The sequence below is a fragment of the Arvicola amphibius genome, chromosome 1 (assembly GCF_903992535.2).
Source record: "Arvicola amphibius chromosome 1, mArvAmp1.2, whole genome shotgun sequence".
NCBI classification, from domain to species: domain Eukaryota; kingdom Metazoa; phylum Chordata; class Mammalia; order Rodentia; family Cricetidae; genus Arvicola; species Arvicola amphibius.
This window is the reverse complement of record NC_052047.1, coordinates 121,704,810-121,728,391: the sequence shown is the minus strand read 5'-3', so window position 1 is coordinate 121,728,391 and position 23,582 is coordinate 121,704,810. Positions and strand designations below refer to the sequence as shown.

Genomic DNA, 23,582 nt, shown 5'->3' with positions numbered 1-23,582 from the left:
AGCACCTGCTTTCACATCTTTACATACTTACATACAAACTCATATATATAACAACAACAACAACAACAAAACAAAACAAAAACTAATTCCTTCTTGACCCATTCAGAATGGTTGCCATCCAAGAAATTCAATGACCAAATGTTGATGAAGATGTGGGGGGGAAACTCATCACTACTCCTGGAAGTAAAAACAGGTAGATCCACTATGAAAATCCACGTGGGAAGCGACCGGGCAGTGGTGCGTGTGAGGTGCCAGGCGAAGCGTGTAGCGCGCGACTTGGAGGAACGGATGTTAAATCAGAGTGCAGCAGAAAATGTCCACTGAATGAACTTCGTGGACAAGCCTGTCCACTATTCAAAAAATAGCCCTGGGCCTTGGGATCCCAGCAAGTGCAACAGTTGCCTACATCCTATACCGCCGATACAGGGAAAGCAGAGAAGAGCGATTGACATTTGTTGTCGAAGATGACATCGAGATAGAGACGGGAGTTCCCCAGGAGGCTGTGAAGCTCGCCATTGGTCGACAAGGAGCCAATACTAAACAGCTGCGGACACAGACAGGCGCTTGGATTGATGTGGACACAGGGGATGTAGGCGATGAGCAAGTGCTGCTGATGAGCGGGTTTCTTGTTCAGGTGTGCAAGGCCAAGGCAGCAATCCATCAGATCTCGACAGAGAACACCCCAGTATCTGAGCAGCTCTCACTGCCCCAGAGATCTGTGGGCAGAATCATAGGGAGAGGTGGCGAAACGATTCGCTCTATCTGGAAGGCCTCTGGAGCCAAAATCACTTGTGACAAAGAATCAGAGGGAATGTTACTACTGTCAAGACTTATAAAAATCTCAGGAACCCAGAAGGAAGTGGCAGCAGCTAAGCATCTGATATTGGAGAAAGTTTCAGAAGATGAACAACTTCGGAAAAGAATTGCCCATTCTGCAGAAGCCAGAGTCTCACGAAAGTTCATTCAGTGGACATTTTCTGCTGCACTCTGATTTAACATCCGTTCCTCCAAGTCGCGCGCTACACGCTTCGCCTGGCACCTCACACGCACCACTGCCCGGTCGCTTCCCACGTGGATTTTCATAGTGGATCTACCTGTTTTTACTTCCAGGAGTAGTGATGAGTTTCCCCCCCACATCTTCATCAACATTTGGTCATTGAATTTCTTGGATGGCAACCATTCTGAATGGGTCAAGAAGGAATTAGTTTTTGTTTTGTAGTGTAGTTTTGTTTTGTTTTGCAGCCGATCAGTGTGCCAGGAGAGGAAGTGACAGAGCCAGGTGGAGCTGATGAAGCAGCTTTATGGAAGAATACCAATTCTAGCATGGGGCAAGCTGCACCCCTGGAGGTTCCTCTCTGCAAAGGAGGTGGTGATATGGTTAATACTGGACCAAAAGAAGGTTCCTCGGAGAAACCTAATGATGACAGCTTTCAGAATTCTGGTGCCCAGAGCAGTCCAGAGATGTTCATGTTTGAAATTCCTAGTCCTGACTTCAGTTTCCATGCTGATGAGTACCTAGAAGTCTACGTTTCTGCTTCTGAACACTATAACCACCTCTGGATCCAAATCATTGGCTCCCGCAGCCTCCAATTGGACAAACTTGTCAGTGAGATGACCCAGCATTATGAGAATAGTCTGCCTTGACTTGACTTGCATGTAGGAGACATTGTAGCAGCTCCTTTATCTATAGATGGCTCCTGGTATGGAGCCCGGATTCTTGGTACCTTGGAAAAATGGGAATTTGGACCTCTACTTTGTTGACTTTGGAGATAATGGAGATTGCTCACTGACGTGTCTAAGAGCTCTCAGGAGTGACTTTCGTCTTTCTTTTTTTTAAATTTATTTATTTTTATTTTATCTACATTGGTGTTTTGCCTACAAGTATATCTGTATATGGGAATCAGATCCCCTGGGAAAAGAGTTACGGACAGTTTGAGCTGTCATGTGGGTGCTGGGAATTAAACCCAGGTCCTCTGGAAGAGCAATCAGTGCTCTTAACTCCTGAGCCATCTCTCCAGCCCCCACGAGTGACTTTCTAAGGCTTCTATTTCAAGCAATAGAATGCAGTCTAGCACGGATTGCCCCCTCAGGTGAGCAGTGGGAAGAGGAAGCTCTAAATGAGTTTGAAAGACTCACTGTGCTGACTGAAAGGCCCTCATGGCCAAGATCTCCAGCTATGTCCAGACTGGAATCTTAACTTGGCCAAAAATCTATTTACATGATACCAGCAAGGGGAAGAAACTTGATATTGGGCTAGAATTAATTTGTAGAGGATATGCAGTAGAACTTCCTGAAGACATAGAAGAAAACAACCGTCCCAGATATGTTGAAGGACATGGCCACAGAAGCAGATGCTTCTCTTACCAGCATACTCAGAGACCGAAAGGAGCCCTGAAGAGCTACCTCATACCCTGCCCCACCTCAGCTTATCAGTTGCCTCTGTGTCTGGTGATAACCTTAAAGACGATTTATGCTGAAGTCTTGGCTGCAGCTGCTAGACCAGCCTTCTGCTTTGCTGCGATTTGATGCCAGGAGAGAAGAATCTGTGACAGAGAGATCCATGAAGTTTTTTATTTCACATGGTGTGGCTTGCTGTGGATCAAATCCATTTTCTGTTCCATTGGACCTACCACAAGGTGATAGATAAAGACAAACAGATTTCTCCACTTCACTCCTGGCTCCTCCCCATCTTTCAGTGTTTGAAGGCTGCTGTGTAATTCCCAGCCTCTGCTTATCAGGTTCAGTCTTCTGTGCCAGTAGTAATTTGCATTACTGCTGACCGCATTCTTTTTGAGGCTGGGGAGCAGCCAGGGTTTGGGCATTCAAAGTGATGATTCTTCAGGTTTCTGACTCAACTTCCCAGGTGACAGTAGTAGTAGGAAGTATTTGGTGGACTCAAGACTGGAGTTGTCGGGAGACAAAGGGAAAATTGGCATAAATATGTTTAAAAGCTTCGTGAAGAGGAGAGTACTACCTCTCACTCTCAGTGCTGAGGTGACTGGAGATAGTTCTTTTGAAACAGTCCTTCAGCTATTTCTTTTTGATCTGTAGTTAAAATACAGGTAAAAGAAATGGAGAGGTAAGAGGAAATGCTGTGAATTTCTAGCACTTGTCTGTGTATACAGCCACCTAGAGAGAGAAGGTGTAGTTCTGCTTAAATAATCTGAGGGATTGTTTGCCGAATAAAGTTCTTTATAAAATTATCTTAAAAATAAAGAAAATTCATGTGCATGGGTGTCAAAATACTAAAATTAGAACTACCATATGACCCAACTATGCTACTACTGAATGCATACCCAAGGAATCTAAGTTCTACCACAGAGACCCTTGCACATCCATGTTCAGTGCTACGATATTCACAGGAGCTGGGTATTCATTACCAAATATGTGGATCATGAAAGTGTGGTACACATGCACAATGGAATTGTATTCAGCTATAAGGAAAAATGAAATTATGAACTCCAAAGGAAAACCGATGGAACTGCAAGTTATTCTATTATGTGAGTTAACAAACTCAGAAAGAGGAATACCACATTTTCTCTCATATGCAGATCCTAGTTTTAAATATATACATTTATACACATATGGGCAAATATAGGTCAACAAACAAAAGAAGGGCAATAGGAGGAGAATAATGTAAGAAGGAAAGTGGTAATAGAGCACATGACAAAACAGAGAGGGGCTTCCTGGAATGGAATGTTACAAATACGCTGTGTGTGTGTGGGGGGGGGGGGTGATGACAATGAAGTATACAAAAATGACACACTGAAGCTAATCACCATATTTGCCAATTTTAAAAAATTGGGCTAAAATAAATTATTCTTTTTTTTAAAAAAAAAGAAATGTGATAACAGAGAACATTACCAGGGGAACTTGCTTCTTCTGCTGAGGTTGAAGATGTATCTGTGTAGGAACCCAGAGAAGGGAGTACTTTAAAAATGAGCTTTCTTTCACTGATCTGTATTTGATGCCAAAGTGATCATTAAATAGTCTCATTGTCTAACTCTAATATGACAAATGAGAGACTCAGCCCAGTATATCAAGCAGCAGGACGGGGGGACTTACCAGTTGTAGAACTCGATTCTGCTGAGGTTGAAGATGTATCTAGAGATCAAAAGGAGACACACAACTCTATCCATTTGCCAAATAGGGGAAAGTCTGAATTGCGTTTACCTTAAGAGATGTGATAGAAAGCGTTATGAGAGGATGTCTCTTCTGCAGAGGTTGAAGATGCATCTGTGTACAAACACAAAGCATGATGCTTTTAAAAAGAAGTCTTTTCATTGATCTTTGGTTTGTGGTGAATACAACCATTAAGTAGGTTCATTTTCCAAATACAATATGGAAATAAGAAACACATGTACATTAATAAAGACACAAATTCTTGGGGTGCAGGATATGAAATAAAACTGGCCCTGAACTGGAAGCGTTCTCTCCATTAACTAGTTTTCACAGTGCTGGAAGGTTCTATTTAGGCGGCTGGGGGATGATTGCCATAAAAAGCCTTACTCAGCTGTGAACCTCTAATGCTATGCTACCATCATGTTAGACGTGATGTACTAGTATATGTACAGGTATAAGAGTTCATGACTGTTATGGGGGTAACCAACTGCTTTCTGACTGGGCTTAAAGCCTTCTCTAAGGAAGGGAATTTATATCTAGTATTGCAAACCTGGTCTGTGTGATGATAAGTTGCAGTGGGGAAGGTACTGCAGTTGTGTTGCTAAGTGGACACAATGTGACTGTGAAACTGACTTCTAAATACTTATAGTAATGCCCATAGGTTGGTGTTTGTTTCTGGCTTTGGCCAGAGAAGTTTACTTTTGAAAGGGTTTGTGGGTTTCTCAGAGACTCACAACTGAGCAAAGTGCTGAGAATAAGTGAATTGTATACTTATCCCCAAGTGAGTCTTCAATATGAACTCCTCCAGGTCTCAGGAAACTGATGGGAGAGGGAGCAGAAAGAACGAAAGAGCAGGAGGAACTCTTCGGGTATTCTAGAACATGGTCTTCTGGGCACAGCATAGCTGTTGCACTCTTGTCTCTCAGGAGCTCTGATTATTTACACAAGACCTGCACAAGATTGGGCTTATTATCATCCCACTGTGGAAAGAGATGGTCATGAGACCTAAGCCCTCCCTGAGGATCTATAGGCAGTTGATGGTTGCTGAGGGAGAGTGAGGGGGGCAGGGAGGGCTATCTTCAGTGTCATGGACACTGATAAGTTGTCTGTGCTCTTTTCAGCAACCCCTCACTTATGCTTTGCTGAGTAACTGCAATTAAACCCATTAGTTTATAAAATAAAAGCATGAAGTAGAAGATGGTATATCTGGGAAGGGGAACAGAATTAGTAAGAGTATGAGGGGCACAGGGGAGGGAGACAGAGGTGAATATAATCAAAGCACACTATACACAAGTGTGAGATTATCACAGCAAAACTCATTATCATGTAGAATTAACAGGTGCTAAAATTTAAAACAAAAATTGCTTATTATTTAAAACCACACAGTGAAGTGCAGTACCACTTAGCTCTCCAATCCTCCCTTCTGCTGAGGCTGAAGATATATCTGTGAGCAAAAAGACAAAGAAATGTGTGTGTGTGTGTGTGTGTGTGTGATCACTTTCCAAATAGAAAGAGGAAAAACTAGAATCATGTTTCACTGAAGAGCTGTGATGGGTTGAAAAGATCACCAGAGGAGACCTCTGCTGTGAGTAAAGATGTATTTGTGGGTGAACCAGAGAACTGGATGCTCCGAAGCGAGTCAAGTGACGTTGGGGTAGTTTTCATTCACTTTATGATTAATGTAAACATTAAATGAGTTTATTGTCCAGATACAACACAATACACAAGGAATTTCTTCATTGGCTAAGCAGCATAATGCAGGGGCTTACCATTTGAAGAGCTGGATTCCACTGAGCCTGAAGAAGTATCTACAGACAAAAAGAAATAAATATTTGTATAATTTGCCAAATAGGAAGATAAAAGGCTGTCACTTGTTTAACATAAACTCATGACAGGCAGAAAACATAACCAGTGGAGGTATCTTTGTGGAGACCAAAGATGTATCTGTGTAGAAAGTCTGAAAATAGGGAGCTGTAATTTTCATGTCTTGGTTTGAGAAGATGGTTCAGTAGGTAAAGCACTTGCTTTATGGTTTTACCCTGTGAAGATTCGTTTCTTGTACTTGTTTAATAAAATGCTGATTGGCTTCTTATTAACTCTTATTTAAAAAGCTCAGGCTTCTTATTAACTCTTATAACTTATTTTAGCCCATAATTCTTGTCTGTGTTAGCCACATGGTTTGGCATTCTCATCTTGCTTCCTCTGCAGCTGAGTGACAACTGCAGACTGTTCTTTTATTGTCATTGTCCCACAGCACTTCTCTTTTTTGAAACAAACTTAATTCAAGCATAATTTCTTACCATAATTCAAAATTTTCTTTAGGTTCCCATAAGACTATCAGTGCCCCAATCAGCAAGAAGTAGCCTGAAAAACTATACCCACAATCCCAAATATAGATTATGGATTTGTTTGCCTTTGTTTAGAATGTTGGTTACAAGTTGTTATGGATAATGGTGAGGAGAAAAGCTAAACAAAAAATATTAGATTCAGAGTTCTTATTTTTTTAAAGGGGGAAAGTGCTATGGGACACTGGTCTTTTATCCTGTCACTTGTATTATTTTTAATAAACGCTGATTGGCCAGTAGCCAGGCAGGAAGTATAGGTGGGGTGACCAGGCAGGAAGTAGAGGTGGGGTAACGAGAACAGGAGAATTCTGGGAGGAAGAAAGATGCAGTCTGTAGTCGTCATTTAGTCACAGAGGAAGCAAGATGTGACGGCCTCGCTGAAAAAGGTACCAAGCCACACGGCTAACACAGACAAGAATTACGGACTAATATAATTTATAAGAGTTAATAAGAAGCCTGTGCTTAAAGGCCAACCAGTTTATGATTAATGTGCTGTAGGAATCATACAGTCAATAGCCTTTCAGTTAACTGTCCACTGAGGCGTGGCCTATTTTACTATTTATGCTGATGTAAAGCATGTTTCCAACCTCTTTTCTGGCTGCAGGATTCAGTTTCTGTTCTCCATTCTAGCAGAGGATTCTGATTTATGAGTCTACCCATAAATAAGTAACTTTCTTTTAATCTCAATTCTTAGCTAGTGTGGGATTTAAGTGTCCTTCTTCATCTGGTGCCCACGTGGATTCGGACTCCATACCTACTGGGTGGATGGCCTAAAGGCCTAGCCAGTCCATGGCCAAGAAAGTCTCCCAGCCAGCCCTGTCTGCTTGGCTTGCTTTTACCTAAGCAGTTTTTTTTGTAGAGTCCCTGCCACAGTAGAGATTACTGCATGCAGTAACTTGGAAATTTCCCAAGCACATGCATGACTGCCACGTTCCCTGGCATAATTCCCTGGCACAGTTCCTTGCTGCATGGTGACTTCTACAGCTTCCATGCCCATGAGTTCTGGGTTTCTTGCTCTGTGTATGGAATTGATTTAATTGCTTTTAATTTGTCAAGCAAAGCATATTTCTCAGTATTTAACTAGTACCAAGGCAGGAAACTGAAGCGGCTCACGACAATTCCTGTCACCACCACAACTCTGCAACTATGACATCTGCTGGGCAATAAAGACTATTACACTTAAAACAATTGACCAGATCTCTTAACAGGTAATGTAATAAATCAATATGGCAGACTACATTAATATTGAAACTTTTAGTAACTTTTTTGCTAATACTATGGATTGTATTCTACGAGGCTTATATGGTCATGGTGATACTTCAATTTATTGGATAATGTGACTCAGTTTTTTTCTTCATATGCTATCACTAAGAAAGAATGTGGCACTTTTAGGAATGATACAGTCTTTACAGACTAGTTGTCATGATTAATACCATCAAAAATCAAAAGTTACCTGAAAAAATTAATATTATTAAAATGGATAACATTAATTTGACAGACAAAATTGAATCCATATCTAAGGGAACTGAGAAATTATCTGAAAAAAATTTATACTGTTGAATTTGACAATCAAAATTTGTTAAAAAGTTATGATAGGTTAGCAGATAGAGTACCTCTCCAGAATGGCAATCTGCACACTATCCAAATAACATCCAAGGATGAGGTGTTATTTTTAAAGGTGAAACTTCAGACCTTGGAATCACATGTGCAGAATGAGGAGCTTGTTCTAATTTTTAGGGAGAAATTAATAGCAATTATCCCCAAAGCGATAGACTTGACCTTATAAAGAGAACATCTTGGATTCCTACCCAAATTTTATGTGATGCTCCAATAACTGGAGCCTGTACATTTTATACTGATGCAAATAAACCAGGGAATGCAGGTTACAAATCAGAAGAATTAAGTAAGGTAGAACAAAGCCCTTATAATTCAGTCTAGAAGCCAGAATTATGCTATTCTCATGGTGCTAAGGGATTTTAAAGAAACTCTTAATATAGTTACTGATTTACAGTATTCAGAAAGAGTTGTCTTGCATATTGAAAATGCTGAATTCATTCCAGATAATACAGAATTGACTTTATTGTTTATCCAGGTGCAAGACATAATCAGGAATAGGCTTTGCCTGATGTACATAACACACATCCAATCCTATATGGGTCTGCCAGGTCCTCTAGTACAAGGTAATATAGAAATTGATCAATTATTGATTGGAAGCATGTTGTAGGCCTCAGAATTTTATAAAAAACATCATGTCAATAGCAAAGGTTTAAAGGAAGAGTTTTCTATTACATGGCAACAAGCAAAGGAGATTATAAAGAGATGCCTTACTTGCTCTTTCTATAACCAAACACCATTGCCTGCAGGTTCTAACCCAAAGGGTACTGAAAGGAATAAAATCTGGAAGATGGATGTGTTCCACTTTTCAGAATTTTGAAAATTAAAATATGTACACCACGCCATTGACACTTATTCAGGTTTTCAGTGGGCAACTGCTTTAAGCTCAGAAAAGGCTGATTCAGTAATCACACATCTATTAGAAGTTATGGCAATCATGGGTATACCTGCACAAATAAAGACAGAAAATGGTCCAGTATATGTCTCTAAGAAAATGAAACTATTTTTGCTTATTATAATATTAAGCATATTACAGGCATACCTCACAATCCTACAGGTCAGGCAGTTATAGAAAGATCAAATCAAACTATAAAGGATATGTTAAACAAACAAAAAGGGGTGGAAAATACCCCCAGAAATAGATTACATAATGCTTTATTGACTTTGAATTTTCCTAATGCTAATGAGAAAGGAACAACAGCAGCAGAGAGACATTGGATAATAGAAAAGTCTTCTCAATTAAATCAGTTGGTTTATTTCAAAGATGTGTTGACCTCACAATGAAAATCAGGAGATGTGCTACATTGGGGAAGGGGTTTTGCTCTTGTTTCCACAGAAAAAGAAAAACTATGGATACCATCAAAATTAATAAAGATTAGCTTTGAAAAGAAGAGACCTTTTGAAAAAAAGAAATGACAGCTCATCCACAATGGTGACAACCATACAGGTGGTACAGAAACCTCATAAAGGCGGGGGCAAGGTTCTGCTCTTATCTTTACAGGAAAATACACTTCTTAAAAAATTCAAGATGCCCTGGATGTTTGGATGCTGACCAAAGGAAAAAAAAACTATCAAATAAGGATCATTAAAAAAGGAATATAACTTATAAGGACAGTTGATCAAAACTATATATATATATATATATATCAAAACTATATATATATCAAAACTATATATATGTATATATGTATATATATAGACAGAGAGAGAGAGAGAGAGAGAGAGAGAGAGAGAGAGAGAGAGCTGGTTTTGGCATTGGACGATGGCTCTGCCCTTCTCTACAACCAAGCATGTTCTTTTTTTTTTTTTAACTTTGTTCAGGGCAGGACTTATTCACTTTTTTTTTCTCATTTTTTTATTAAAGATTTCCATCTCCTTCCTTCCTCCTCCCCCTTCCCTCCCCTCCCTTCCACCCATACCCCCACTCCACCCCTCTCCAAGACAAAGAGCCATCAGGGTTCTCTTCACTATGTTAAGTCCAAGGTCCTCCCAGCTCCCCCTATGTCCAGGAAGGTGAGCAATCAAACTGACAAGGCTCACAGTGAGCCCGTCCATGCTGTAGAGTTCATGTTCATTGCCGTTGTCCTTGGTTTCTCAGTCCTCCTTCACCGTCAGCCACATTCAGAGAGTCCGGTTTGGTCCCCTGTTCTATCAGTCCCATTCCAACTGGACTTGGTGGTCTCCCGTTAGATCTGTCCTACCGTCTCAATGGGTAAACGCACTCCTCACGGTCCTGGCTTCCTTGCTCATGATCTCCCTCCTTTTGCTACTCATCAGGACCTTGGGAGCTCAGTCCGGTGCTCCTATGTGGGGCTCTGTCATTTTCTCCATCCAATGCCAGGTGAAGGTTCTATGGTGATATGCAGGACATCGAGCCTATAATTCGTAAAAAAATCCTAGAGAAGCTATATAAGAAGGTGAACCCAAAGAAAAACATATAGTTATCCTCCTGGATACTGGAAGTAGACAAGATTGCCGGACAAAAAATGGGAACATGGGGGTGGGGTGGAATGGGGGGAGTGAGGGGATGGGGAGAGAAAAGTGTTAAGTCGAGGATGGGAAGAGCTTGGGGGAATAGGATGGTTGGGATATAGGAAGGGCGGATATGGGAACAAGGAATTATATATCTTACTTAAGGGAGCCATTCTAGGGTTGGCAGAGACTTGACTCTAGAGGGGTTCCCAGGTGTCCAGGAAGACGCCCCCAGCTAGGTCCTTGGGCAGCTGAGGAGAGGGTGCCAAGCATGTTCTTATAAGAAATATTTAGAGTTTCTGTCTCATGTCAACAGCTACCTGGGACAGAAAGAAGAAAAAAATTTACTTTTCTTCATACCTATTTTTATCTCTATCATACCTTTCATTGAATATATATGTTTTATATGTCTATATAAATAATGTTTAGGTTTTCCACAATGAACAATGAATTTTCCTGCAGTAATCTTTGAAATTTCCAGGAAGAAGATGGGGCCCCACAACAACAACTCCACCTGGTTGATATGAGTCATGATGCTGATAGCACTACTATAAGACCTGTTTTGGGTACCAGCTGCTCAAGATGGTTTCAACTTGGTTAACTGAAATTATCTTCTTCTTCTTCTTCTTCTTCTTCTTCTTCTTCTTCTTCTTCTTCTTCTTCTTCTTCTTCTTCTTCTTCTTCTTCTTCGAACATTCTGGCCAGAACTCCAAATAGGAACCTCATAAAAACCCTACAGAATACTCAAGAAACTATTTGCAATTATACCAGACAGTAATCTTGGAACTTAACCATTATTTTACTTTCACAGGATCCCATATAAAGAACATCACCCCCATGACAGCTGGAAGTAATTCTAGAAGACAATGTCCCCTCTCCCAATAGTTTGTCCTTAGGGTTAGGGACATCATTTAGGGGTTGATTATAATTGTTATAGGGTTGGGGGTTAGGGAGAAATTTTGTAGGCTCAGGGATCTTTTTGAAAAAAAAGGGGGGAAATTGGATGGGATATTAGATTAGTGTAGGGCCCGGGTCTGCCCTTGTTCCTGGGGCTCACCTTGAGGACGGTTTCTGGTCAGATGACTAAGCATCCTGTTTGTTCCTGTGCTCCCTCTGCCCTGCCTGGTGATTTGTTGTAGGGCATTGTTAACTCTATTGTTGGTATGGTAATTTCCCACCTGCCTAGGTGGGAGTCCTTGTGCAGCAGTTAGATATGGTAATTTCCCACTTGCCTGGGTGGAATTCCTTGGGCAGGAGTGGGGTATATAAGATTTTCCCCAAGGCTAAATAAACGGCATTCGGCTGATCTCCTTTCGAATGACCCAGGTCTCTTTGTGTGTTCTTTCAATCTCCAGGCCCTTGTCCGACTAGCGTAAGGTACAGTGGCGCGCGAACTGTACCGAGGGGGTAACACAGAATCGGGTGTTACAGATTAGTGTGAGCTTATTCACACTAATAATAATAGTGAGTAATAGAGTGAGTACTTGTGAGCTTTTTTGGCAATTTACATTGGTATAGATTCTTGTATATTGATACAAACTTAAATTATATTGACTATCTTCCTATTTTTGTATACCTAAGCAAATTTATTGTGTCATATTCTATGTATGCATGCTTCTGCCTCTGCTTAAAACATTTTTGTATATTGATACAATTTTAGGATATATTTATCATATTGCAATGTACATTTCTACCTCTGATCAAGATACTTTACATTGTTTGCATTTTGAGGTCATTGTCTTCATTTGTTGCAGTTGTTTATTGTATAATCTTTTAATATGAAGTCTTAGTCTTTAAGTTATATAGATATTAAGAATTATAGATCAATAGTCATCTATGTTTGTCATACTTATAGTTAGACTAATCAGGTTCTTTGGATACATAGAGATTGTATTCTGCATAGATAGGTAATCTTTGTCCACTTCAAAGAACTGTAGAATATGGCATTTAAATAACTTAGGGTTCTGTTGGTGTGAGTAACGATTGCTCCTGGCAGCTCCGATCTAGTCCCAAAAGAATGTTGAACACCAAGGACACTCCACTTGGAGCTTGTTTTCTTCTTGGCAAAATTGGCTTTTTGGGGGCAAGGAACTGTCCATGCCTCAACCACGGACAAGGTACCCTGTATCTGGAAATGGATAAGCAGGACACAAGCAAAAAGACTGTCAAATCTTGTCAAGACAGGATAAGATGGTTTTGAAAAATTTCCTGCCTCTGAAAATGGTCTGTCAGTTATGCTTGGCCTTAGCCAAAGTTGGTTGCTTCAACACTGCAAATGAGACTTTAGGTGATTGCCCAGGTAGCCTGTTGTATCTGTCATTTGTTGTACATTTTTGGAAGTTGCTTGATTGTGCTTCCTGCTTGCTCAAGTAATATTATTTCCCTTCTCAGATCTTCAATGGTGTTGAAGACTAGATAGTTGTAGTTACTTTCCTCTTATGACTTGGCCAAGTTATTTATTATACAAGACTTAAACTCCTTAGGATAGGATAATTACTGAAATAATTATCATATGTTTCTTGCTTGATATATTTGTTATTATTGTATATAATTTTGCATTAGGCTCAAAACTCTCTTATTTAAACAAAAGGAGGAGGTGCTATAGAAATTCCTACAACCAGTAGCCTTTACGTTACCCGTCCACTGGGGTGTGGCCTCATACTATTTATGCCAAACTAAAGTGCACATCTAGCCTCTTTTCTGGCTGCAGGATTTGGTTGCTGTTCTCCATTCCAGCAGAGGATATTGATTTGTGAGTGTACCTCTAAATAAATAACCCTCTATTATTCTCAATTCTGAGCTAGTGTGGGATTTCTTTTAAGTGTCCTTCTTCACAGGGCTTTGACTTCACTCTTTTTGATGAGCTCACAGCACTGCAGTTGCTCAATCTGCTGGTCCAGGTCTCCAATTTCAATTTCCGCCATGGCCCACTCCTACATCCCACCCCCATGCAGGTCAGAGTTGGGTGCTATCCCTTTCCAAGAGTCTTATTATTAATTATAAATGTTCATCCAATAGCTCAGGCTTGTTACTATCTAACTCTTACATTTAAATCAACCCATATTTCTTTCTTTTTTTTTAAAACCCCTATTTCTTATCTATGCTTTGCCACGTGGCTTGGTACCTTTTCTCAGTATGGCATATTCATCTTGCTTTTCCTTGTGTCTGCTTACAACTCCTCTGACTCTGTCCTTCTTTTTCCCAGCATTCTCTTTGTGTCAGGCAATTTGGCTCAATCTCTTCCTGCCCAGCTATCAGCCAATCAGCTTTTTATTAATAATGAGAGTAACACATATTTTCAGTGTACAAAGATTTTTCCATAGCAGGGTTATAGTCTATAGGATTCTGAGCAGAAAGTGAGTTTTTGTCCTTAGTCTTGTAAAATCTGTCCTGTGTAGAATGTTGATGTCGCCAAAGCAGAAAAGGCCATTGGGATGTTAAGAATAAGTGGAGGCTCATTTCTTACTGTGAGGTTATTCACTTTACTACTGAAACATCACACAGACCCTCCAGTATAGAGACACACAGGTATGTGTATATGTATGTGTGCATATATGTACGTACATACGTATGTATGTATGTATATATGTATGTGTGTATGTATGTATGATGATATTGTCTGTAGAGAAGACAGAGAGAGGGAGGGAAGGGAAGAAAAAAAGAGAGGGGATAGGAGAGAAGGGAGAGAGAAGAGACCACAAAGATGGTCATATTTGTTTTGCCCGACCTGTGTTACATAACCAGGCAAGGGTTCCAGAAAGGTCCAGTAGTCAGGATGAACCCTTGCATGAAGGCAACATCAGCTCCTGTAAACACCTTCAATGAAGTAAAACTATCTTGTTCATCTAGCACCTACAAGGAGGAAATGTCGTGACGACCCTTGTAACTTTTTTTCTACTTTGTCTGGCTAAATTTGCATAGGTCAAACTTTCTCACCTCTGAGCAATTGAGTGTTCTACCTGCTGTGCTAGCAATCAACTCTCAGAACTTGGCCTTCAGACAGAGCTTCTGCTGGGTTTCATCTGACTACATAACTGCTATTGATGTCCTGCCAGCTACCAAGTGGAGCAGGAGTGCCTGTGACTCGGAATGTTTTACTAGTTAGTGTCGAGATGGACTTTGTTTTCATGCATATTCGACCTGTGCTTTTGACCCTTACAGTTGAGGTTACTGCTCCCTCTCATGCAATGGTGCTTTTGAGAGGCACACTTTGTACTTGCCCCAGTTTTGAGGGTCAAGTGAAAATGTCCCAGGACTCAGAGTTTGCTCTTTGGAAAGGGTGCTTTGTTTTGCTTGTTTTGCACAAGACTAAGGGTAGGTTTTGGGTTAGTTGGAATTATATTTTAATTCATTCTCTCTTGTAATAGTCATAAATATCAATTCTGTAAAATGATGATTGCATTTGTTGTGGTGATCATACATTTCCAAATTTTGTGTTCATTTACATTATTAACTTGCAATATTGTTCTTGATTGGCTTAAAGACCATATTATGAAATACGAAAGCGAATTTTTACCATAGATTACTTGGAATCATATTCTTATAAAGCTTCAGTTCTCAACACTTAATAATGCCCCTGATTACTCTGACACACAATTTGTATTTCTGACAGAAATATGACCTTAAGTGCTTCTTTAGAACTGATATGAACGTCAAAAGAAAACTTTTAGAAATTTGTGTCAAGCAATATTCTGTACATAATTATTGTTGAATTAATAACGTAGGTATTATAAAGCAGGAGCCCATTTCTGTTATTTATGTTCATATGTATAAAGATATTTTCTATACTATGTTCATATGTATCTTTCTCACACCTTATTATGCTTATTATTCCCCTCAGTCTTTCATGTTGTTTAGGAATATGTATGGATATTTTCCAATGGATTTTAAGTAAGTTCTGCACGGAGATTCTGCATAAGGCCTAGGATCCCTATCCACTGTAAGGTATATTTATTAGTTTCTCAATTTTTAAGTGATCTTTAAACTTGCAAATGAAATTGTATTTAGAGTTTTAAAAACGTGGAGCTGAGGATGCAGCTAATTTGGTAGAGTCTTACTTGTCAGGCACAAATCCGGATTTCAGACCCCAGCACCACACAGACTAAGAATGCACAGCTTCAATTCCATTACTTGGAGGTGCAGGCAGGAGGAGCAGAATTTGAAGGTCGTCTTCAGCCATATAATGACCAGCCTGGGCTACACGAGACCCTGTCTAAACACACGAACAAACAAATAAAACCAAAACCTAAAAATTTGTTTACTTACATTTTTCAAGAAAAACAAAAATGAGCATTTTGGGTCCTATATTTAACATGCTGGTAAAGTGTGATAAAGTCATGCATGGTTAACAGAATCTTATTTTAAGTGTTTCCATTATTTGTTTTATGTGCAGCAATGAATCACCCATCTCAGGAAGGGACCACATCTGTCAGTCACAATTCCTTGTCTGTCGGTGCTCTCCCCATTGCATATCTCCAAAGCTTATCTACCTGTCAGACCCAGAGGAAACACCACTTCTCCAGATTCCAGAAGACAGAAGCAACAAATGGCTGTCTGTGTTGCCTATTGGCATACTGACCAGAGCGCATGCTGGCTTCCAGGCTCCCTCAGCAACACAAGGACCTGTTAGGCATTCCACCGCCCATGCTAACCCCTATCATAAATAACCCCAGCTCACAAACTTCCCTACCCCTAGCTACTCGTTCTCCTTAGAACCCTGCTATTTTTGATATGCTCTCTTTCTCTCTCTCCTTCCCTTCCCTTCTGTTTCTTTATGTCTCCCTTCCTTCATATCTCTAGTTTTCTCTACTCCCAACCCTCTCTCTATCTCTCTGCACTGCTTCTGTGTTTCATGCCCAGGTCCAGTCAGCTGACCATGTTTAGCTGCTCTGGACTCTTCCAGATGATTCTGGCTGTTCTCTCTCTCTCTCTCTCTCTCTCTCTCTCTCTCTCTCTCTCTCTCTCTCTCTCTCTCTCTCTCTCATACAATAAAAACCTTCCCTTTCACCATACCATGAATGGTCATGTTGTTAGTTTATACATTACCCTTTACACATCTCTGACTCTTATGAGGATGGGTCTCTTATTCTGCACTCCAGGAGTCAGTATCATAATTTTGAGGTTGATCCATATTGTTTGTGCATTAACTATTTGATCCTTCTCGTTGCAGATGGCGCCTCCTGTTTGGATAGTACATACTTCCTCTTCCCATCTTGTAAAGCAATCAGGGCTGTTTTCCCCCTTGATCTCTTTACCTTCAAAACAAAAGCTGGTACACCAACACGCCTGCAAAGTATCCCAGCAGTCTCTGAAGTCTGAATTGACTTGGAAAAAAAATCCAATTGAAGTGTGACTATATGTACTCAAGCTTCAGGAATTAAATAACTATTTTTAGGATTCTTGTTAAAGTGAAAGTTCACTACATTTTGGTTACTTTTCGAGATTTCCTATTGAGGCTGACATCATTGAATCCTTCAGGCTTTATTCGATGACATTGTTCTACTTTCCTTTTGATGTGAGGGATACTCTGATAAGAAAACTTTACTGTCCATTGTGGTGAGGAAGACATAATAGCCATATGCAAGAGAGGCTTGGTGTCAGGACCACCAGGTCCTCTCTCCCTCTTTCCCTCTCCCCTTTCTCCTTCTCTCCATTCATGCATCAAGTATAACATTTTGGGTGTATCTCAAATTGAATCCCAAGTATATGTCTTCTTAAATAGGTAATTCTATAATTCATCATCTATAATTCATCTCTTTTTTTTGGTTTTTCAAGACAGGGTTTCTCTGCAGCTTTAGAGCCTGTCCTGGAGCTAGCTCTTGTAGACCAGGCTGGTCTTGAACTCACAGAGATCCGCCTGCCTCTGCCTCCCGAGTGCTGGGATTAAAGGGGTACACAACCACCGCCTGGCTATAATTCATCTTTATAGGTCTCTTTTTCTACAAAAAATAACACAGAGAAAAATTTAGAAACCTTTAATAGATATCATGTTTGATAAATTCGTATTACCAGAGTAACTTGAGAGCTGTTAGCATCTGCCCTACACAGTACTGCACAAGTGGCCGTGCCGCCTTCCTACCATCATGGGTTGTTCTTTCTCATTACGGCGTATGCTGCATGGGCCCCCCCGAGTCTGCCTCATTTTGCTCTGTGCTGTGGTTATGTGGTCACATTTCCCAGTGGAGCAGTGGCTGTTCTTTTTCACTTCTGACTCTAAGTCTCACCCATTGACTGCGTATCCCTGCTGAGTTTGCAGTCTTGAAAATTGTTCAGAATCAATGAGCTGAATTTGAGGGTACGTGGGGACAAGTCGGGGGCCACTAGTCGAGGACGTCATCAGAGCCACCAGGAATTCATTCAGGGGAATCGTCTTCACTCATCACTTCGGATCTCAGAGAGTTGGCATCATGAAACTTGAAAACCCCACACTGCTCACGTCTCTTATTTCCTCTAGCTTTCTTCAAGGACTAAGATGTGAGAATGTGATTATTTCAGAAGGCCATCTTCTCTGTGTGTTTTGAATGTTTCCTGATCTTTAAATGGTAAAAGTCACCTAGTCTAGGAGAAAAAAAATGTGACTCGGAGCCATCCAAGAGCAGGTGGGGCCATGGCGAGCTAGGAATTGGCTTCATTCAGGTGCCCTCACACACAAGACTAATAATGCCTTAGCCATGAGAGACGCAAGAGGCTGGAGGTGTCTCCTTGGATTGCTGGCATCCACTGAAGCTGGCCGAGGGGAGGCAGCTCTCAGAGACTGATGCTGGCCTGTGAAGGATGGCTTTTTTTGTAGCTGATGTGTTTCAAATATCTTAAGGTTTCTTATTATTTAGAACCACATCATCACTACTGATCCATGTTTTTTATAACTTTTGCAGCCTGGGTCTGATTTTGTTGACTTCCCTAAGAAGCCTTTCATTGCTGCCTTGTTGAAATTTCTATACTATCCATTTTCTTTTGCATAATCTTTCTGTGAACATACTTTAGCACATTATAAATGTAAGCTTAAAATTTATGCAGAGCTTGTTTCTGACCCACTTGCAAGCCCTGTTTCTTGGCTTAGAATCATCTCCATTCCTGTGGCATAGATGAAGAAGCAGACTCGTGGCAGGATCTGTAGCTGGGCAGAAAAATGGCTCAGAAAGACTTATGTCTAAGGCTCAGGGAAGTCTTGTAAGGGAGAGGAATAAGAGATGCTTTGCTTATAGCCCAGATTCTATGGTTGGATATGTGAGGCTGAGCCAATGTCCTTGTTTGTAGCTCAGTGCCTGTTTGTCAATTGTGTGGTTAGTCATTACTATAAGGGCGATGACATCATCTGATAATTCTGACATCTTATTGAAGACAGGGAGTGACACGTTAGTTCTATGTCCAGAGTCTTGGGGGTACACTTTTATCATGGCCTATAAATCTTCTGAACCAAAAGCCGCACTCCTCACACTATGCCCACCCTAATCATGTGACCCTGTCCACAAGACCACTTTAATTAGACACTCTTTGGATCCAGCCGTAGCCTTGCCCTACAGAATTTTGATGAGTCCAGGATCTTTTTTTGCCCCACTCCCAGGCAATGCTGCTGCTGCTGCTTCCTAACTTAACTTTACCTACCATGTGTGAGTGACAGACCCAGCTTCTGGGAACCCAGGATCACCTACTGCAGAGGTGATTGCCCAGTACCATATTTAGAATCCAGAAGACAATAAGAGTTTAAAGGCAGCAAGTCCCATGAGAAATCATGTCATGTATGAAGCTGTGGAGGTGTTCTCAATCAAGGCTGGGGCTGCTAGTGTTCTGCTTGGCTCTGTGCTTGCTGAATTGTATGATCCCCTGAGTGTATGTATCTATCCAAGAATCAGGAAGATGTTGAAGGGATTCTCTCAGTAATGATGCCCCTCTAAGGTGGAATAAAAGAAGAAAGGATGTTCTTTCCCACAACATCCCCTGACTGAGGACATTTCTCCTTCTGCTCTCTTAACCTCTAGTTATACCAGATGGTCCGACCTCAGGCCTCAAGGACCTGAGTGACAGAGAATCACAGAACTCAAGACCAGAAGGAGGGAAGGGCTTTGGGTCCCTAGAGGAGGTTCTAGTGAGAAAAGAGGTCCTATATGTGGAGGAATCTTGGCTGAAGAGTACTGGGCCCTGGCAGTGGGTGAGTCCCCTGGGGAATCAGGTTCTCATTCTTAAGCAAAGGATGCCTATGTTCACTCTGGAGGAAAGCCTGGCATTAAGGCTCTGAGGTCCCTATGCAGGGGTAGAGGATACCTACACGATTCCTGGGTTCCAGGAAGCTGGGCCTCTCACTCACACATGGTAGGTAAAGTTAAGTTAGGAAGCAGCAGCAGCAGTATTGCTTGGGAGTGGGGCAAAAAAAGATCCTGGACTCATCAAAAGCAGGAGGGACAGGATTGTTTGGCAGGTAAATGTTGCCACCAATTCGAAGCCGAGCTCAGTGGATTTCCTTCTGGCCTGAGTCTCCTTCTGTCCCTCCATGTCCTGGCTGTTGAATGCATGTTCAGGGCTCCTCCGGAAGCTGCTGCCAAAGGGGAGAGTCTAACCCTTAGAGTGTCTCAGATTGACAGCTGGGGAGGATTATGGATGGAAGGCATCCATCCACAGAAGACTGCATGGCTTCTTTAGGAGCAGGCTTCCTGGTTCACCAGCACAAATGGCTCTGACTCTTTCAGGAAGTCTGGCTATGGAGCATTTAAATAGAGTTTGTGAGAAGTCAAACTTTCGTTATTTGCGGATGATATGATAGTGTATATAAGTGACCCCAAAAACTCTGCCGAAGAACTCCTACAGCTGATAAATACCTTCAGTGATGTGGCAGGATACAAGATGAACTAAAAAAAAATCAGTAGCCCTCCTATACACACAGGATAAAGTATATATAAATAGTGTAACTGTAATTCTTGTTTGATAACTGTTTTGTTATATGTAATTTTACTATGTTAAAGTTAAAACCTTCCTTTTTATTTAAAAAGAAGAGGAAAAATGGTGTGGGAAATCCTTCTGCCTATGTGTTGCTTTTATTGGTTCATAAAGAAGCTGCTTTTTGCCAATGGCTTAACAGAGTAAAGCTGGGCTGAAAGATATATATATATATATATATATATATATATATATATATATATATATGTGTGTGTGTGTGTGTGTGTGTGTGTGTGTGTGTGTAGATAGATAGATAGATAGATAGAGAGAGAGAGAGAGAGAGAGAGAGAGAGAGAGAGTAGGCAGTTAGGAGAAACCATGTAGCTGCCTCTGGGGAGAGATGCCTGTCTGCACTGGAGCCCTCTGAAACTTTGCCAGTAGGCCGTGACCTCATGGTGATGCACAGGTTAATGGACATGGGTTAGTTTAGGATATAAGGACTGGCTAGAAATATGCTTAAGCTATTGGCTGAACAGTATTGCACATAATAATACAGTTTTGTGTAATTATTTCAGGAGTTTGGATGGCCGGGAAACAAACAAGTGGCCTCCTCCAACACGCAACCACACAGGGTGTTATTCAGGTTAATATTTTATTGCCCACATATCAGATTTGAGAGCTCACTGTAGCCATCGAAAGGACAAACGACTTCCAGGAAAGGTGATAGCTGAATTTGAAAACACCCCCAACAGTCAAAGACCTGTTTCATGTCACAGGGATGCTCCTGAGTTTGTTGCTGATCTCTGACTGAACTCCTTTATTCGAAGTTCCTTCCTTTTGATTTTGCCTGTGATGGTTTTGGGCAATTCAGGAACAAACTCGATCTGGAAGAGAAGAAAGTCATCCTGACTTAGGACTGCTGTGGCTTCCTTTGAGTTTCCATGCCTGGCTCCACCCTGCCCCCCTGCACAGACTGACACCTGAGGTGACCTCCATGGGCTCCACTGAGTCCTGCAGGTTTCTCCTGATTCCTGAGGGAGGGTGTAGTCATGTAACTTGCTTTGCCCCATGAACTGTGAGTGGAAGTGGAGCGTGTCCTCTCCAGTCAGAAGAGTTCAGAGCCAGGGCGAGGCAGGTGCCTCTGTGGCAACCCTATCCCAGGGTGAGGGATGTGCTGCAGAGGTTACAGAAGAGCCACAATAGACACGAACAGGAGACTATCAACCTCCATTGTTTGGGGGCATTGTGCTTGACTAATGTAGAAGGGTGGTCTTGTTGTCACACAGCCTTTTGAATTCCAACTCTCTTACAGAGTGCAACCTCAGGTGACTTCAGTTTCGTCTCTATCAAACATGCTCACATGCTCTTGGACTGCGGTCAGGCTCGAATTGCAGTGCATTGGGGTTAGAACGCACGCACAGTATTCTAGAACACGACACATGTTAGCCCTGCAGCTTCCTAACATGTGTGCCTTGGTGAACATGGGCATGGTGCAGGGATACACTACAGCAGAAGAAAGCAATGCCTTTCTGACAGGCTTGTCTCTTATTTTAAACCAGCACGACAATACTACGCTTATTCCTTCAAAGCTTGCTTTTTCTCTTAATATACTGAGAAGGTATTTTATGTCAAAGATAAAATAATCTGAAACTCGACCTGATGGTACATGCCCGTGATCCTGACACTCAGAAGGCTGAGGCAGGAGGATTGAGAGTTTGAGGCCAGTCTGGCTACATAATGAGTTCTAAGCCAGCCTGGTTTACAAAGAGACACTGTCTCAAAAATAAAGGACAAAAATATAATGTAGCAGAATGAGAAATAAAACAAAATTAAAAGAAATCTTTGCCACCCTCTTAAAATATAGGAAACATTTCAATTTAGTGACTAAATCATTTTACTATTATTGGGTTTTGTTTTTATAAAACATACTAAACATGGCACTCGAAACGAATGTAGCAAAAGATGCATCCCAAAATAATTTTATGTTCTAAGAATAAATATTTTGTTTCTTCTTGTTTGCTTTATGTATGTATGTTATTGGGGTTGAAAATATGGCTTAATGTCTCACTATGAATCACATTTTAAAAGTATCAATTTTGACATCTTTAATTTTATAGAATAATAAGTAACATTAAAAATACATTTTTGGATGCTTTTCTGATCTTTTTCTTTTGATTAATGTGTATCTGTCAGTTCATTTCTGGTACGGAACAGAGAAACAAAACCTTTTTGGCTGACTTTACTGTTTGCCCCCACCCTACCATGGCTGCTCTGGGCTGGAGCCCAGAGACTGAAGTCACCAGCTGGGTGCGTACAGCCCGGCTCACCTTCCTGGGGTACTTGTATGGTGCTGTTACACTCTTCACGTGCCGCTGCAGCTCTTTGACAAGCTTCTCCTGATCGTGTGACTGGAACTCTGGGGTCAGGACAATGAAGGCCTTCACCACCTTCAGAATGGGAGTGAAGGTTCAGATGCATGCCGGCTCACAGAGCTTACTACACAGTGTTTATTGAATGGACAAATCCACTGTAGCTTGAGTTGATGTTTGAGACTAAGTGTTACATGGGAAAAGGAAAGGGCCAGGTTCGAATGCGTGTCCTCCCCATTTCCACTGCATGCCTTGGAAAAACACCTGGCCTTGCCTCACCTTAACTTCTATCTCTGTGAAATGGGCACAATAGTTTATTCCTCACAGGGAATCGTAAAGCTTCTGTGCCCCCTGGTGACCAAACCATTCTAAGTGCACACACACACACACACACACACACACACACACACACACCAGGAACCATCCTAGATTCCCAGCTTCTGCATGCTAAGGCCTTGGAAGTCGCCCCACCCCCTGTTCCTCCAGTCCTTGCAAGTGGGCTTCTGTGTCCTCCTACCTCTCCTCTCATCTGGTCCGGGCTGCCCACCACAGCCGACTCTGCCACCGCAGGGTGCTCCGCCAAGGCGTTCTCCACCTCGGAAGGCCCAATGCGGTACCTGGAGAAGCAAGTGTTCTGAGCAGATGCCAGGGCTGCAGAGATCTTAACCTTACACCTTACACTTGAGGGTCATGGACACTTGACACCGAGGGTGGAGGTCATAGACAGCCAGAGACTCAATACTAGTATTTTGGACACCCTCCCCCATGAAGTATTTAGTACTAAAGCTAC

The 23,582-nt window shown here is 41.4% G+C and overlaps 1 protein-coding gene and 1 pseudogene across 3 annotated transcripts in view; one reads left to right on the top strand and one right to left on the bottom strand.

The window, feature by feature from the left end:
- The first annotated feature begins 313 nt into the window (after positions 1 to 313).
- On the top strand, positions 314 to 6,224 carry LOC119808885 (annotated as a pseudogene).
- Positions 6,225 to 21,056: 14,832 nt separating this feature from the next.
- LOC119825600 (acyl-coenzyme A synthetase ACSM1, mitochondrial-like) overlaps positions 21,057 to 23,582 on the bottom strand; it is a 28,552-nt gene continuing 26,026 nt past the window's right edge. For all 3 annotated transcript variants that reach the window (XM_038346590.1, XM_038346581.1, XM_038346599.1), the window contains exons 12-14: positions 23,310 to 23,409; positions 22,751 to 22,870; positions 21,057 to 21,307 (exon numbers count right to left, since the gene is read on the bottom strand). In XM_038346590.1, the coding sequence (XP_038202518.1) occupies positions 21,194 to 21,307; positions 22,751 to 22,870; positions 23,310 to 23,409 (334 nt within the window). In that variant the 3' untranslated portion in view covers positions 21,057 to 21,193. The remainder of the gene's footprint in view (positions 21,308 to 22,750; positions 22,871 to 23,309; positions 23,410 to 23,582) is intronic.